General features: G+C 35.1%; 1 protein-coding gene across 1 annotated transcript in view; it reads right to left on the bottom strand.

Annotated features, from left to right (window-relative positions):
- Positions 1-17,855, bottom strand: part of SLC9A9 (solute carrier family 9 member A9) — a 235,042-nt gene that overhangs the window by 153,110 nt on the left and 64,077 nt on the right. Inside the window, exon 6 of the mRNA XM_039357425.1 lies at positions 16,492-16,597. Within this exon, the coding sequence (XP_039213359.1) occupies positions 16,492-16,597 (106 nt within the window). The remainder of the gene's footprint in view (positions 1-16,491; positions 16,598-17,855) is intronic.

Genomic DNA, 17,855 nt, shown 5'->3' with positions numbered 1-17,855 from the left:
TCTGGACTGTTTCTGTTCGGCCGCATGTTCCTGATGGCACCGCCCGCTGCTTCCTCTGCGGTGATCTCTCTTAAGACATCTTGGAATGACAAGTTCTCCTTGGCAAAAAAAGTCTCTGTTGTAACTCTCTCTGCCTTAGACCGCATACAAATCTGTCCCTCAGTCGTTCTTCGAGGTCTTTGAACTCGCAATGTTTGGCGGCTTTCCTCAACGCGGCGATGTACTCCTTGGCCGATTCTCCGGGTCGTTGATCCCTCTGCTCGAAGGTGTGGTGCCACGCGATGACGGACATCTTGGGCTGGAAGTGCTCCTTCAGTAGCTTTTTTAGATCTGCGTAGCTGACAGACTCTAGAGGGACAGGTGCTGCAAGGTTCTCGGCGATTTCGAATGCGTCTTGACCGCAAATGCACAGCAGGGTGGCAGCCTTTAAACTATCTTCCCATACTTGATTTACCTTGAGGTAGTTTTCCACCCTGGCTACATAAGACTCCCACCTCTCTGGATGTGAGACGTCGAATTCCGAAAGCCTTCCAATTTTTGCCATTTTGTAGAAGGAAGGGTCTATCTGCCAGCCTATCCCCGAATGCACGCTGGATTGGCGGGTAGCTGCCGAGTCAACACCGTTCCTGCCGCTGAGGACTCACTTGGGTAAGCTTACACCTTTTTGCTTGATGTAAGGCATCCCACCCTCGTCGCCAGTGTTGCGTCCTTCGCGAAATAGCAAGACACGAGAAGCAGTTGTAGTTCTCAAAGACTTCTTTATTCTTAGTTCAGCTTACAGTTGGAAGATGGCGGCAACGCCCAAAACTCTTGGCCTCTTATATAGGCCATTTCCGGGTCAATCTGCAACTTTTGGCACGCCAGCACAAGTACTGGCGACAGCCTGTCTGGTCCCGGGCAACTTGCACCTGTCCGGGACCGTTTGCAATGCCCCGAGCCTGCTTGCACAGGCTCAGGACATAACAGTATGCATATGGTTTTAGCAGTCTTAACCCTAGGATTTCACAAAATAATTCTGTGCCACTAAGTGGTATTGTAGATGGACCTAATATAACCAGGTCTCTGCTGCCACTCTAGAAAAGGATCATTGCCATCTGCTGCCACATCTTCCCCTAGTTACCTTCCCAAATATATAAATGTGGAGGTGAATGTGTCAGTATCCATGAGCAAAAATTGAGGAAACAATGCAAAAATAGGCAGCAAGTTTCTATATTATTTGTGATTGAGTGCATGTTAAACCACTGAGATTTGGCAGAGCATTTTTTTCTAGATAATTATTTTAAACTGTATTCTTGCTACAAAGCAACATATGCTCAAATTAACAGAAATCTAAAGAAAGTCACAATTTGTTCATTGTGAATCTACCTATCTTTTGCATTTTTAAATAAGTTCATATGTAGTGGTTTAGTCTTATGAAAAAAAATATGAACATTTAAAATAGCTTTATCTGCTTTTTGAAAAAGTTTCTACTTGAAACAAGCAAGAGTCTGAAATTAAAGAATAGGTAATGGTGTGGCAGCTAAATTTGTGTTTCTAGCCACCCGAGTAATGTTGTGCTACAATCTGCTTCATAATTTCTCAAAGCTTTATTAGTTTGCTTTTGTGTTTCCAGCAATTTCTTCACTGCCTGAACATTTCTTCTAATTCCTCTTGGCGGTGTTTTTGAGCTTACTGTACTGCTGAAGCTGGCAATGCTAGATCTGTTCTGCATCTTTCCTGCACTCTGAAGCTTCCCAGGAGGCCTGCATGTCCTTGTCTGAAAGGGCCATGTGAAGAATTTCCGCATGGATTGAAGGAAGTTTGAGAAATCAGGGTATTTACTGGAGAGGAAATGTACAGCAAAAGATAAACACCTCACCCTTTCCATAATTTGAACATTTCTGCCCCCAGCTAGTCAGTAATTCTCACATTTTCCAAGGATATTTAAGGGAAAAAAATGGAAGTTTAATAAAATAATACACATACATTAGAACTAGACTTCACTGAATTATGACAGGAGACTAATCAGACAAGCATGATCAATTATTGTGTTTCAATAATATTTTCAAAAAGTAATAGTAAGTAAGGCCCAATAAATTAATAAAATCTACAAGTAAACATTTATTGCCTCTCAGATCTGCTTTTGACTACAGGCCAGAATGCATCTGAAGGTCACAGGCAACCTTAGAAGCACACTGGACATTACTCTTGAGAAGACAGTACAAGGTTTTGCCAAAGCCAGGGGTCTGCAACCTTAAACACTCAAAGAGCCACTTGGACCCTTTTCCCAGAGAAAAGAAAACACTGGGAGCTGCAAAACTTGCACACGAGAGGGGGGGGGGGAAGGAAGCTTGATTAAAGAGTTTAATTAAAAAGAAATAGAGGCTGCTGTGCATGAGTTCTCTCTCTCTCTCTCTTTCTCCTCTCCCTCTCTCCCTCTTTCTCTTTCTCTTTCTCTTTTTCCTCTCTCTCTTTCTCTCTTTCCTCTCCCCTCCCTCTCTTTCTCCCCCTCTCTTTCCCCTCTCCCTCTCTTTTTCTCTCTCTTCCTCTCTCTTCCTCTCTCCCTCCCTCTCTTTCTCTCTTTCCTCTCCCCCTCCCTCTCTTTCTCCCCCTCTCTCTCCTTTCCCTCTCTCTCTCTCTCTGTGTCTTTCTCTCTCTCTCTCTCTTCCCCCCCCCCTCTCTGTGATCTTCTGCTCACCTGGCAAGCTGGCTTCAAGCTGTTCTCCAACAAGCTGACAAACTTTCTTATTGGGCTTGCTCTCTCCTGCCCTTCCTGCTTTCTGCTTCCGGTTTCCTGTTTCCTGCAGAGATGCAGCCAAGGCAGGAGCCTTGCCCAATAAGCTAGTCAGATCGTCAGAGAACGGTGACTCCACTTTCTTTTTTACACACACACACACACACACACACACACACACACACACAGAGAGAGAGAGAGAGAGAGAGAGAGAGAGAGAGAGAGAAGGGAAGCAGGGAAGCGCAAGTGCCTCTCTCTGTCTCTCTCTCTGCAAATGGCAGAGAAGGCTGGGAGCCGCAGGAGAAGGTTCAAAGAGCCACATGTGGCTCCAGAGCTGTGGGTTGCCAACCCATGGCCAAAGCCAATGAGTAAGGCTGCTAAATATGGTCCTTTTGTAATGCCTAAGAAGTGTTATAAAGCAGGAGTATCTGGAGAGTATGGTTGAAAAGACATGATGGCTGTTGTGATAATGCAATTGAAACTTTCCCCGTCTTTATATTTGTTGATCATTCCTGCAGACACCCACATTATGTACAATCTAACTAAAAAAAAAAGTGGTTTTACCACTAGCTTTCCTGCCTACCTCTGATTCAGAGGATTCTGCTGCCAAAGAGCCTGCTGTGGAGACAGCAGACAATTGTCAGGCTCCTCACTATCTATCATAAATACTTTAACATTCCTATATAGACCTCAGTAACAACTCTCTTCTTAGGCATAGGAAGGCAGCTGCCTCAGCCAGCCAAACTGGCTGTAAGGGAATGGAAATTATTTTATAATTACTGCATTTTTACTACCCTGGAATGAGGAGACTACTGTGAGATTAATTGTCTCAGGTGTCAAAAATCTTGCCTAGCTTAAGAAATACATTGTGCTTCTTAATTTGATGGATAGAAAGTGTTATTTGCAAAACTTAATAATTTTGGTGTTATAGTTGTTGTATATAGTTAATATATATATATATATATATATATATATATATATATATATTGATATATGTTGTGTATATATGTTGTGTATTTATATAGCCACTGCAGCATGAAGGCCTCTTCTGCATGTTTCCAACCAATAGTATCCTATATTGGAAAATAGAAAAGAATCTTATATTATGTCATAGATATAATAAAATTTCAGTTTATGCAGGCAGAGTTCCAAGTTTTCACTCAAATAACTTCATATAACAGAAGGACAGCAAAGCTGGTTGACATCTAGGAGAATTAGAATTTTGGCAAGAAAATGAAGTCTCTACTTTCTATTCTACACATTACTATTTTTAAAACTATAGGAGGTAAGGATTGCTGTTATTGTATGCTATTAGTTTAAAGGTATAAATAGTGTAAACTATTCTGCAATTGTTTTTTTTATAATTCACGATAGTCCTTGTGGTACACGTAACACCATATTTTATATCGTGGCAATTTGGTATATCTGTTTGGAAAGTTTTTCCATGACAGAATATAACAACGGCAGGCATATAACTCCTCTTTACTGAGTATTTCACACATCCTTAATTGTATTCAGTGATACAAAACCACAATATACTTGTTTGGCGTCTATAGTCTTTTGTTTCTGCAGCAGCTACAATAATAAATTGATGCATTTATACCATCAACATAAATTGATGCATTTATACCATCAACATATACTTTTTAATTTCTTAGAAAAGGAGGATATTTGTGGGAAGCTAAAAGGTTGTTGCACAGCCACAGGTAATTCTGAGACAATCAATGTTTCAAAATTGGATTACTGCAATGAAATATATTACATTTTAACATAACATTCTGTTCCACTTTAGAAGCTTCATTTCCAACCAAACCAAACCGACAAGAAACAGCATTCTCTAATGTCACAATAGATTTCTAACTTAAGTGTTCCTCATCCTAAAGTAGTGGTTATTGTAAAATGGGCCCTTATAATTATTACCTCTTATCCACGCTGCTTATAGTATCCCAGAATAATATATTATTACGATTTACATTCCATCTTATTTACTACTTAGGATTCTTGCATCACATTCTTTAAGAGCTACTATTACAGCATCTTGTAAAGTTGCCAAAGGCCAAGGCAGTTTATTTTCATTGTAGGTTGTATTTTACTGAAGAGGAACATTTTAAGGGCAGTGAAAGTGTTCATGCTGGGGTTAACTGCAGTTCAGGAGAGTTGACTTTGTTTGAACCATGATGGGAAGGCACAAATAGTTTTCATCTCTTGTGAAGCAAAAATCCTGCTTAAAACATCTGTATGCCCGCTTTTGTTGCGGGCTTTAAATAGAAATGTTCACCAACATCTATAACTTCATACCCATGCCTAGTTGAGCCCTGAACATAGAGGGACATAAATTCTTAGGACATGATGTGTTTTCTTGGCATCTGGTCTTTGAGTGTGCAGACAAATATTTTTAAAAGATACACAGAAACCCTGCATATACAATGGCACCCAAAAAAGGACTTACAACTGGTCCTTGCACTTAGGACTGTCCTAGCATCCCCATGATCAAAATTCAGGTGCTTGGCAACTGGCATGTGCTTACAACAGTTGCAGCATCCTGGGGTCATGTGATGGCCATTTACAATCTTCCCAGTTGGTTTCTGACCAGCAAAGTCAATGGGGGAAGCCAGATTTGCTCAACACCTGTGTGATTCACTTAACATCAACCTTAATAACTGTGACAAAAGGTACGACTCACTTAACAACCATCTTGCTTAGCAATGAAAATCCTTGTTTAATTAGGGTTAGGATCAGCATGAAAGCATATATGAATTAATAAATGTTGTTTTGATCTCATGGCTGAATGTGGAGAGGCTAGAAAGACAGGATGAGATAGTCTGAACAACTCTATCTGTATAATACAATCTTTTAATTACTATTATTATGATACATTTGATCCTGCCTCCACTCTAAAACATTTATAACCCTTTCCCTTTTACATGCAGAGTGGAGATTTTTCAAAGGATTTTGTTACCCAAGATGCCAAGGAACAAGTCAGAATTTTATTTTGTAGCTAGTATAGTCATAACAGGAAAAAAGCTACCCCAGGTCACAACTCACTAAGAACTGTCATTATGCTGATTGATGTAATTGCAAATAGAATTCTGCATCCTGAAAAGAGGAACAAGATAGCAAAACTGCATGTAGAATTGCTCACTTTGTCTTGTCTTTTTCTATGTGTACACATATAACATATAGAGAAACCAACACTGAAACTTGTTTGTCAAACTGACAAGATGGTGCTGTGCCGGACCAGAAAAAAATGAGCCTAAGGTTATTAAACCACTCTATCTTTGGTTATCCATATGTAAAGTTATCGTAAAAGACATTTGTTCCTAGTAAAGAAACCGAGCTACTTTATTCAAAATGATTGGCATTGTCTGCATGATGTGCTATTCTAACAGTCTTCCTGCCTTCATGAATGTTAGTTCCACTTCTTCAGTTCTATAATATATGGTTGCAGCTGTTGCCATGGCAATTCATTTTTTTCTAAAGAGTTGAATTGAAGACATAAAAACCAGCTGCTATCACAAGAATGTAGATTATGTTCTTATTTCTAGCATGAATGAAAAAATGGATGCCTGATCTGGCCTCTATATAATAGCAAAATAGCAAAGACTTTGTGGTGGATATTCAGATTCAAACCGTAAGTCAGAAATTAAAATGGGATGAATGCTTTACAGCTCTTGCAAATTATCCTTCTGAAATATTATGCCAAATATCTCTGCCATATTTTTATTCAGTTTTTCAAATCACTAAGTACTTTTCATTACATTAACTGCAGAAATTAAAATGATTTAGAATCCCAAACAGCTCCCCTCTAAAGAAAGGCTGAAATATTTGGAATGCACGTGATGAGGAGACAGTTAAAGAAAATGGTCAAGTAATATTTTTCTTTCACCAAAGTTTATCATTGATGAGATCAGCAGCTGAAGATTTAGGACAGAGGAAAAGAAACATTTCTTTGTACTTCTGGGAATTCAATCCCACAATATTTACTTACCAATATGGACACATTTTAACAGAGAATTCAACAAGCTTAGGTGACATAAAACTAATAGTATCTACTAACTAGGTTGACTGCAATATTATCTATTCATTGGACAGATTCTGATTTTGCAAGCAGCATTGTTAACCCTGGTTCATGACATGATATAAGCAATAAAAGAAAGTATTTTTTCTAAATTAATGCTTACTTTGATATAATTTTTCAAAAGCACCTGAGAATCTGGGTTAACTTATCTTTTGTTTCTATAGATTTGCAATTATAAAAATTAATATCTATTAATTCTAGTCCCAACTTTGATCATAACCGAAGGACTATCTGTATTGTTTATAAACAGGGAGCAAATCCCACACTTACTTACCCCTATGATGTTATCTAGTTGGGAATGAAATATTTTCAGACAAACCACTTAGCTCAAATATCATCAAGGACTCCACACTTCAACTTTGAGTTATATATATTCTCTCCTATTAAATAGATGTTCTCTAACTGTTTGGGTCTTGGAAGTGTTCAGCAACATATCAGACACTGCATATACAATATATGGTATTGGTGGAAGAACAATGAATAAAGACTTCAGTCAGTCAAAAAGAGTAGCAAACCTTTATGAATATTAATTGTAGGAACTAATATTAAAGGGCTCACTGAGGAAGGCTACTTAAACTACTATAAAATCCTTCAATCTTCTGGCCCCAGACTAATGTGCAGTATAGTTAATTACATATCAAATTATCTTAGTTTTAGAAAAACTTCTAAAGGGAGGTTATTGGAGAAGCAAAACAAAGTGTAAAAGTACATGAATACAGGAGAAGAAATGGGGGGAAAGGGTTCCTATTTGCAAATAAGCTCAGTTAAAGCCAACTATACTTGATTTTTGAAGCACTCTCAGCAGAAAGCTCTAAAAGAAGAAAACTTTGATGCCAACATAATTTGTGGTACTAAAACATTGCTAAATAATTGACTTTTGGAGGTAAACCATAAGTCTTAGAAAGTAGCATTCCTAAATCTCAATTCTGCAATTTTATTTTTGTCCCTCTATGTGTGAATAAGTAAATAGATAGACCCATGCATTGATTTAATTCAATAGGACATCACAACTGTATACATTCTGGCTGACTCAAGCTAAATTATATTTTTCAAAGAACCCTGAGGACAACCTCTATGATGGGACTCACTGAAATCCATCTTTATTTAAAAAGCAAGTAATCCAGCAACATATGGCTGCATTTAGATTTTATTTTGAGTTGTAATCGAATCTATCCATAAAGCTTAAAGTAATTAAGCTATAGTGTAATGATAGTTTAGAAATGAATATTGCACAGCTATCAGTAATGGCCCCAAAATATGGCTACATAATAATTTAGAGAACAGATTTAAACTTGACTGAATAATGTGTTCTCCCATATGAAAATATAGAAAAAGCTTTAAAGAAAGAATTCAAGAAATTATGTAAATTTCAACTTAGCCTAGATGGACAGGACAAAAACTTGAGACTTCCATTTGATTTTTTAATTCTTCTGCTAGAAGGGAAAAGATAGAATATAATTTCAAAATTCTGCATTTCTATTATATAACAATATTATAGAATTCCAGTAATTTATGTGGTCATATTTTCTGATTGACTCTTTGTAGAAGGGCTGATCCCTCCGAAAGCATACATAAATTAATTTTTTTGATAGTATTTCTGAAATGTCAAATTTGGAAGTGAAATATGCTCATTTAGTTGAGATCACAAGTTGAATATAAAATTATAGACTGTTATATTTGTATATTTTCATAAAAATAAATAACATGTTCCAAAAGTCTTAAGTTTAATTATAGTAAAAATGTGGCTCATACTGCTACATTAACCATAGACAAAAATGATTCTGATCTTTTAACTTAGCTGATATTTTTAAGCCTGTCATCATTATCCCATTTGTTGCCTTTTTCATAACCTTCTCTTTGTCAAAACACAGTAGAAATAAGTAAAGAATTATTAGCCCAGCATGTTTTTTCCACAATGGCAAAACAGATATCTATGGGGAATCCGTAAAATGCCATGATGGTAACAGATGACAGCCTGCTGTCCTTGGACAATAACTGATATTAGAAAAACATTGCTTCTAATCTTGGAATTTACTCCATGAATTTATTTAGCTACTATGAAGCTATTTAGTTTTATGGACATCATCACAATTTGAACAAATTAGAAAGCACTACTTCATGCTTATCTTGAATGTATCCAGATGATCTAGTCACTAAATGATCCCATGATTCTAGTTAAATCTTTTGAATTCCAGGTTGGATTTCAATGGATTTTTTATACCTTGTACATCAGGAATCACACAGGATATCTTTCATTTCATATATTTGTGTTAAGTAATTGCCTAGCTTTTTCTTGTAAATCTTTCAAGATCATTGCCCTTATTGCAGATTTTCCATCTACCTTTGTTCCATTACATAACTGCTCTCACAATTAGGCAGAATTGTTTCTTTTTTACTGTTCTGATATCTTTTTAAATACTCATAGCATTTCTATTTGTCCACTGTCTTTTCATTTTATATAAGAGTCAGGCACACCAAAGGATGTCTGTCTATTTGTCTATCTGCCTGTCTGTCTATCTATCTAGCTTAAAGGCTGCCCACAGCTTAGAATGAATCCACATGACATACTCTTTAAAAGAACATTAAAAAAACAGCCACGTATGGCTAGTTATATGTCCCACAAAAAACATCATGAATAGAATAGAATAGAAAGTAGAATATTTTTATTGACATTGTGTATCTCACAACAAAATTAAGTGCTGTCCACAGTGCACACTACACACAAGTAAAACCACAAATAAAAACATACAATATATATACACATCCTTCACATTCTATTCACCATTGCACTTCACCCCTAATATTGCACTTCAATAGGGACTATTACTGTTGAATTGTATGAAAGGTCACTGCAAAGAAACGCAATTTGGGGAACAGTAATGTCACACGGGCATAGCAAAGTAGACTTATCACTGCTTGGAATGCTGCATTTTGAATCAGGGATGAGTGGTCTTCAAGGGAAGCCCCATTTAGAATGCATTGCTAATAATCCAAATGTAAGATGACCCAGGTGTGAGTAACTGGAGGGCTTTCCAAGATGGAATTCTAGAGATACAATCTTTATGGGGGTCTAAATGCTTCCCCCCCTTTAATGGTTTTTTTCAACAACTGTATTGTGTTTTTATTGTTTGATGCCAAGTGTCATTTAATAAAAAAATAAACTGAGCAAAGGTCTTATTGAGCAGGAACAGGAGCAATGAATTCAGGATGACTCCCATTACACCAGTGTAATCCCATCAAAGACTAAAGATGGATGGTCTACAGATCTTGGGAAGGCAGGAGGGAGAGAGAAATATCCACAGGCAATCAGTCTTAACAGGATTGAGCATAAGTTTATCCCACCTTCTCCCAATACTTAGGCAGTGAGACCTGTAGGACTTATAGACACTTGGTCAAGAAATTGACAGCCTATATAACTATTACGATCTGCATACTGATGATACTGGACCCTGAAGTGATAGATGTTCATGTAGAGTTCCTCAACTGCTATATTAAGATTCTCTTAATCATTTATGTGACTATCTAACAGAGAAAGGAAGCAATATATTATTTTCTTATTAACCTAAATTTTTGTGGTTATCATATTCTTAACATAATGCTCCTGTTAAGATTCACTATTTTAGAACTTACAAGTTGGCAGTACTATTTTTTGTTAATAGATATATTATGAGCAAACAAGCCAGTCTGTAGCTGTTATGAGCTGTTCTGAATACAAGAACACGATAAAATATATATATAAAGGAATCCTTGAAGGTTTTACTCTGCTAGTTGTAGCCAATTTTAAGGGCAGTGCTAATCTGCGTTTCTTTAAGTCATTGAGCCAGCACTGTCTGAAGATGTTTCCATGATCATGTGGCCAGCATGACATAATGCTGCAGCACAAAATATATGGTAAAACCCAGAATGCTATTCCCTCCCACCAAAATGGTACCTATTTATCTACTTGCATTTATATGCTTTCAAACTGCTAGATTGGCAGGAGCTGAAGCAAGTGATGGGAGCTCACTCTGTCATGTGGTGGTAGGACTTGAACTGCCGGAATATAGACCTTTTCTGACATCTTTTAAGCCACTGAACTTAAATACAGGTAAGCAGTAAAATGATCCTAGCTTGTATAATGTACATGAATGATTAGGTTTGAATCTCTTTATGTTCTTGCTCATGGTAGGATTAGCCTTAACTATATGTGTAATCAACATCTGTATCTATCATTTGTCTCATATCTTAAAAATGTAAAATAATAATAATTGCTTGAAAGCTTACTACTCTTCAGTTTATAAGGGACAAAAGTCTCCAGAATAAGGAGCAAGGAAAATGAATTGCCTTGTAATGAAAGAATAAGAACCCTTCTAAGTAACTACCCTGTCATTATACAAATCTGTCTTACTACAAAAAAACATTATTCAGGCTAGTATTGCATTGTCCATATCATTTGTTGCCATCGTGGCATGTTATTACGTATCATCTGTTTCTATACAGGGAAACAGCAGGACATTTACTGATTATGCCAATCAGTGATTATTGTTTGACTAGTTCAGTGCACAATTGACCTTGTTGTCCATCCCCAAATCCCTTCTGTTTTTCATCTGTTTCATGTGTGTGTGTGTGTGTGTGTGTGTGCGTGTGTATGTGTGTATCTGGCAAGGAGAACTTGTTATTTATGTTACTATTTTTTAATATTTTAAGTTGCTTCAAGTAAATTACTTGAAGAATTTAAAAATGGAAAAGCAAATAAGTTACAATAATATCAGAAAAAAAATTTGCTTCCCTCTCAATCCATCAATTTGTTTAATATAATCAACACAATCTATTTGATTTGTGATGAATTCTGGGGGTGGAAAAGTGTGACAGAATGAGATTCTGAAAGAATAAATCTACTGGACATGACTTAAAGAAATACCATCAAAAGAAAAAGGAGGAAAGAAACATTGTAAAATGTTGGATGTATGAATAAGGCCATCCATGGTGTAGCTTTCTGAAGAAATATTGGATTAGCAGCATGGAAAGAAATAAGAGGGGACAAATGTAACATTCTTCTTTGTCTTCTTAAAAAAAACCCTGCTCCATGAGGAATCAAATGTTTCATAAAATGGTTTTATCTTTAAGAAAAATGATTTTGGTTTCGTTAGCTATTAGAGGTTCTTACATTTGTGTCTTAAGAAACAGTGATGTTTTTAGATTAAATAAAAATTTTGTTCTTTTGTCTGTACAATAAGAAGAAAGATAGTTTTCACCCATCCTCTTTCCTCCCTCTAGCTTCAGGGAGGTTGCTGATAGATATAGTACTTCAAGGAAAACACTGGAAAACATATCTCCCTATTCTGTTGTTCTAAGCTCTCATTGAATCAAAAGCGCCCATCGTTTTAGAAACCTATTCTTATATGTTATTTGTTTCACAGTAAAGGAATCCTGCAGGATCACAACATTTGAATTATTCTCACTGTTTGTTTGGTAGCCACCACATGATTCCTGGATGATTTTGTACAAAATCAGAAGAAGTGATAAGTGAAGACAAATTAAAAATTACTTATCCAATGGAAATCCTCTGATAATCAGGTCCATTTGAAAAGTACAGACTATTTTATTTCTTAGAATTGGCTCCTTCTGAATTTGCAAGTATATAGAGTCAGCACTTCCCTGCTGACTCTATATACTTTTTAGAAAAGCTAGCTGTAATCACCATCAAAAAACTGTCCATTGAATTTTAGCTTTTAAGTATTTATACTGGCATTTGATTGGCAAGAAGTTGAAAGAATACGTTCTGATTTCAGATTCGCAGCTGGAGATTAGTTTTAGCTTCTATATAAATCTTTGCTATTTAAATGCACCCACTTGATATAAAGGTTATTGAGTATGTCTGTGAAGAATTCTACAAGGTCCTTTAATTTGACAATTTACTTTTTTATCACTAGGTTAGAATCAGAATGTAGGAAAGCTACCATTTCACAGAATGTGAAGTCTATTTGGAAATACATTTGGTGTGTCAATGCTGCTAACATTGAATGTTCCCATGCTGACAACTGATGAAAATGCAGTCATTTCCTCTTTCTCTTTAATGTGCTTTTTTTGGTATGTAGAAATTAGATGCAGTAAGGGGGGTTGGGATGAAAGCTCAAGCTCAGCTAGCCATAATAATAACTCTGCTTTGTGGGAACCCAAGGACACACTGATAATGTTTTGGCAGGTTGAGGAGCTAAGGAGGAAGCCCTAGTTTTAGGCTAATTGGAGAATGTGATTTATGACAGCTTATTGGAGGTGGGAATTGCACTCTGTTACTTTGTATCTCGGGGAAGGGAATTTATTTTTTGGGTTTAACTATGTAGTGCCGATACTTTGTCTCCTGAATAAAATGTTCTTTAAGGAAGAATCTTGCCTTGAAATTCTTTTGATGGGTTACATCTATCGAAACCATGACATTGTGTTGATTACTTCAGGGGAAAATGTATTTTTCTTTCTTAAATTTAAATTTATTCCCCCTTTCATCTTTTTTCAACCTCACAATATTATTTTGAATTTTATTTGTCTTCTAGTATTAATTATTATACCCAATTTTTCCTCAGCTTAAAATCTGATCAACATTTCTTCCTTCTTTTTCATCCAACTTATTAACTTAAATATTGAAGGATAATCCTCTCCAAAATGAACAGGATGTACAGGTGAGCATTATTTGAATATGATTTTTGAAATAATTATGTTATTAGTAAAGCCCGATGCTTAACATTATAAAAATAGCTCAATTTTTTTTTACAAAACCTATAGTTAAAGTTCTCTACAGACAAGACTAACATCAAATCAAGACAAAGCAAAACCGAATCAATTTGTATTTGCAGCATATATTATTTCCTTTTTATTTATCTATTTATCTTAGAATCCAGTAGAAGCCTTAGTTTTGCTATTTTGGTTCTTATGTAGGCAATTTTTTCCATGTCAAATAGAACCATTTATATAATCACCCTGCCTATAGTTACCTATGAAAATTGCAAATTGTTCAGTTCAGTATAAATTATATAGGAATTTGCCTATTTCTGTGAGAGAATTTCTTTGTTAAGCCTTATTGTTGTAATAGGATTACAATATAACCAAAATGCAAAATGTGAATGTAAGCAAATTCTAGGTTCCAGGCCACACAAAAATATGAGTTGCTTCAGTTACCAGATTTTTCTTCATGCATTTTTCTTTTATTTGTATATTAGATATACGAATATCTATTGTACATCTATTTGTTTGTATATTAGATTTATTTTTTCCCTCAAAATAAGACTCAAGAAGGCTGACAACAATTGAATACAAAACAACCCCAAACCTGAGTATATACCAGCCTGCACCTCCAATTTGTATGGCAGTTTCTAAATTAAAAACCCTATTTTGCATACTGTAGGATATTATGAGTATGCTTTGACTTAAAGGAGCATTGCACTTATGGTTAAGGTTGATAATCTAGTTTACTTTTCTCTGTATTATTAAAAAGCAATAAGCAAAAATCTTCATTCACCTAAACTATGATCAGCAGTGAAAATCAATACCTGATGATGAAACAGAAGAACATAGGTGCTGTATATTTGGCAACTAAGATAACGATAAAGAATGTATCAATACTTAAAGAAGGAGATCTGATCTTATGGAACCAAGTGTGCAGATGTGAAGATATAGGTTTAATTATGAATGGAAGAGGCAAAATGTATGTCAGAAAATCTGAATTGTTATACTATGTATAAAATCAGGAATTCATAGATTACTACACATGGCAAAAGTATTAATATAAAAGTAGTATTAATTTGAGCATTTATGATAAATATTGTTAAAATAATACAGAATACTAGGATATAAAATATTCTAAATGTGCGACAGATCATTTTTAGGGAAGTTTCAAATAACACTTAGGAGTATTTCGTGCAATCTACTGCAGTGGTCTTATTTTTTTATGGCCCTTGAACTACAGCATTAGAGAATGACATTTTATTCTGACCTTTCTTAAAAATCAAGAGCTTTTAAAGTGTTTAAATATATTAATTATGTTGATGGCTTACTGAGTTAGAAGCCATCTAAACATCAGAGTAAAGATGTTTGACATCTGAATGCATATGTGATTCCTGAGTTATATTTATAGAAACATTTAAATGCTATTTCCAGTTTTGTCAACTTCATATTTTTTTTCAAAATATTCTTATAGTCACCTAAAAAGACTAGGAAATGTATGGTAAACCAAGTAAAATTTATGTAGCATTATATGATGCCATCTGTTTCTAACATAATATATTAAAAGAATGTATGGAATCACTTTTCTGAACTAAGGTAATATTATTTGGATGACAATATAGAGACAGCTAAACATCAGATGAATCATAAGGCTGGACTGAAAGCCATCTTGATTCACACTTACTCATTGTGGATAGATGTCGCTGATCATAGAAGCTTTGACACCAAGGGGGACAGTCAGATATGAATAAGATCTGAAATCCTCTCTTACTTTAATTTAGTTCATACAAAGTTACTCATTGAAAAATAGTGCATATTGCTTTGTTTAAAGAATTATTAGGAGGCCAGAATTGAAATCCACATTGCCAGCCATTTATAACAAACTGTACTGCTCACTATTCTTTTAAAAACTATAATGAAGGGGAAACACAAAAAATATGAGATCCCATATCTTTCTGTTCCTCTTTTATCAATAAAAACCTGGCCACTGGGGAGACAGTACTTCACATGCCCTATATATAGAAACACAGCTATCTGGTAGAAGCTATAATGATTTCAAAATATGTGTAAGATATCACTACACAATGATGTGAATAATTTACTTTCATAATTTTATGTAAAAACATGATACAATGTAATACAAGTATGTAATTGTGTAATCTGCGTGTGATTATGTTAACACAGCTACCATCCCTTCCCTCTGTCCTGTAGAAGGGAAAAAACATTCTATAAGAACAAGATATCTGGAGATCACCTTTTAGTCAGCATTTATTCATACCCCAAATAAAACTGTCAACATGAAACCTTTATTTTCTGTTGCAATGTTATCACATTGTTTAAATATTCTAAAAAACATGTGCAAGAATACACAGATACATGCTATGGCTGGAATTATACATGACTTCTACACAAACAAAATAAAAATTGACAGATAACACACTAAAGCAAAGCCCAATAAATCATATTGCCCACTGTGTAAACTATGATGACTATGAGGAATGACTGTATAATTTTACAATATGTATAAAAGTTTGGCAATTTTTTAAACCAATGTGTGAATGTGCTTTAAAGTATACAAGATAATATTCAGCCAGGAAGAATCATGTTTTATTTAGCCTCATTCATTCTGATACATTAATTTCTCATGGTGAAGTAGATTTCATCAGCGGATTTCACAAGTAGTTTAATGGGTCTTAAGGCATATCAGTGTGCACCTACTTGTGATTTAAAATAAAACAATGCCTCCTATTTTGTAAGTACTCCATGGAAATCTCAGTGCACAGCCACTAATGAATCAGTGCAGCTTCATTTGTCTTAGATAAAAGTTTAATGAGATAATAAGAATTAAAATAAAAGTATTACTTTAAAGGCACCAAACAGTGAATGAGTAATATTTAGCAACAATTGAAATTTCTCTTATTATATGTATAAGAAAAACATAATTCAGAAATAGTAAGGAACATCCATTGTTGACTTACTTTAAAAAAAGAGATTTTGCACTTACTATGTGAGAACTATAGCCACAGCATCATTAAGGACACTTTCTCCAAAAAGGAGAGTATAAAGATCTGTATCAACATGAAGTTCATGAAAAATAGCTAGGACTGTCACTAGAAGAAATAAAAAAGAAAATACGTTATGCTCAGATTTCTTTTGACTAAATGAATTAAAGGCCATACATATCATGCCTTTTTGAGGTAAACAATATTAAGTGTATAAGACAGGAAAAAGAAATGTAGCTAAATCTAGTTTATACCAACACAAATCACTATACCACTTTAAATCTTTTTATTTTTGCAAACAATTGTTGTTTACCTACTATCTTTCTAACAGTATTTATATGCCTTAAAATTTCCCTGTCCTTTGTTTTTCATCTTTAACGAACATTCTACCAAGATATACAAGTTCAATGGCTCACTCTAAGTTTTGTTATTTATATGTAATTTGCAACAGCTTCGTCCAGTTCCCTGTCAATATAACTACCTTGGTCTTGGATACATTATTTTTTAGTTCTATATTCCATACTGCATCATATATTCCAATATTTGCTGCAACTCATTCAGATTCACACATCTCTAATGTCACCATTAGCATCTCTTATACATTTACCCTAATTATATTAAACAACCAAGAGGTCATCATGCTTCTTTATCATATTCCTTGCTCAGTATTGAACTGTTCACTGAGCATCCCATTTATTTTCACATGCTTTATTTCTATTGGAAACACTTCTGTCACATTCACCAACCAATATTAATTTCATATTTACACAAAATGTTCTATAACTCACTTTCTGATATGCATTCTCTAAATGAACAAATGCACAATAAACAATATTTTTCAATTCTTATATTTCTCAGTGACTGATGAAAACTATGTTATACACACATAAAGCTGCAGGACATTGTGGTGGTTGTTACTTCCTCTGTCCTTTCAGTCAGAATTCTGGCAATCTCCTTCTTAAGTACACTTAACAAAATCATCATCCCACAAAGTTTTTCTCTTTTGTTATCACCTTTGTTTCTTTACCTTTTGTTTAAGAGTACAATAGTTCTCTATTGCAACCACAATTGGAACAAGAAAATTTGTTAAGTGGTATGACCTGATTTTATGATCTTTTTATCATCATGGTCATCATGGTCATTAAGTGAGACATCACATGATCATGATTGGCAACCTTCCTTGCCAGCTTTCCCATTGACTTAGCTTCTTAGAAGCCAGCCAGTGAGGTTGCAAATCATGATCATGTGATGTCTTGCTTAAAGACACTGGTGATTTGCTTAATGACCACAGCAAGAAAGGTTTTAATTGGGTATGGTAATGTAAAGCTTTGTTTAATGACCACATCACTTGGTCATTAATTGTGGT

Source organism: Crotalus tigris, unplaced genomic scaffold (assembly GCF_016545835.1).
Source record: "Crotalus tigris isolate CLP2741 ecotype Arizona unplaced genomic scaffold, ASM1654583v1 scf7180000018923.2277400, whole genome shotgun sequence".
NCBI lineage: Eukaryota > Metazoa > Chordata > Lepidosauria > Squamata > Viperidae > Crotalus > Crotalus tigris.
The sequence above is the reverse complement of the archived record's forward strand: the minus strand, read 5'-3'. Positions and strand labels throughout refer to the sequence as shown.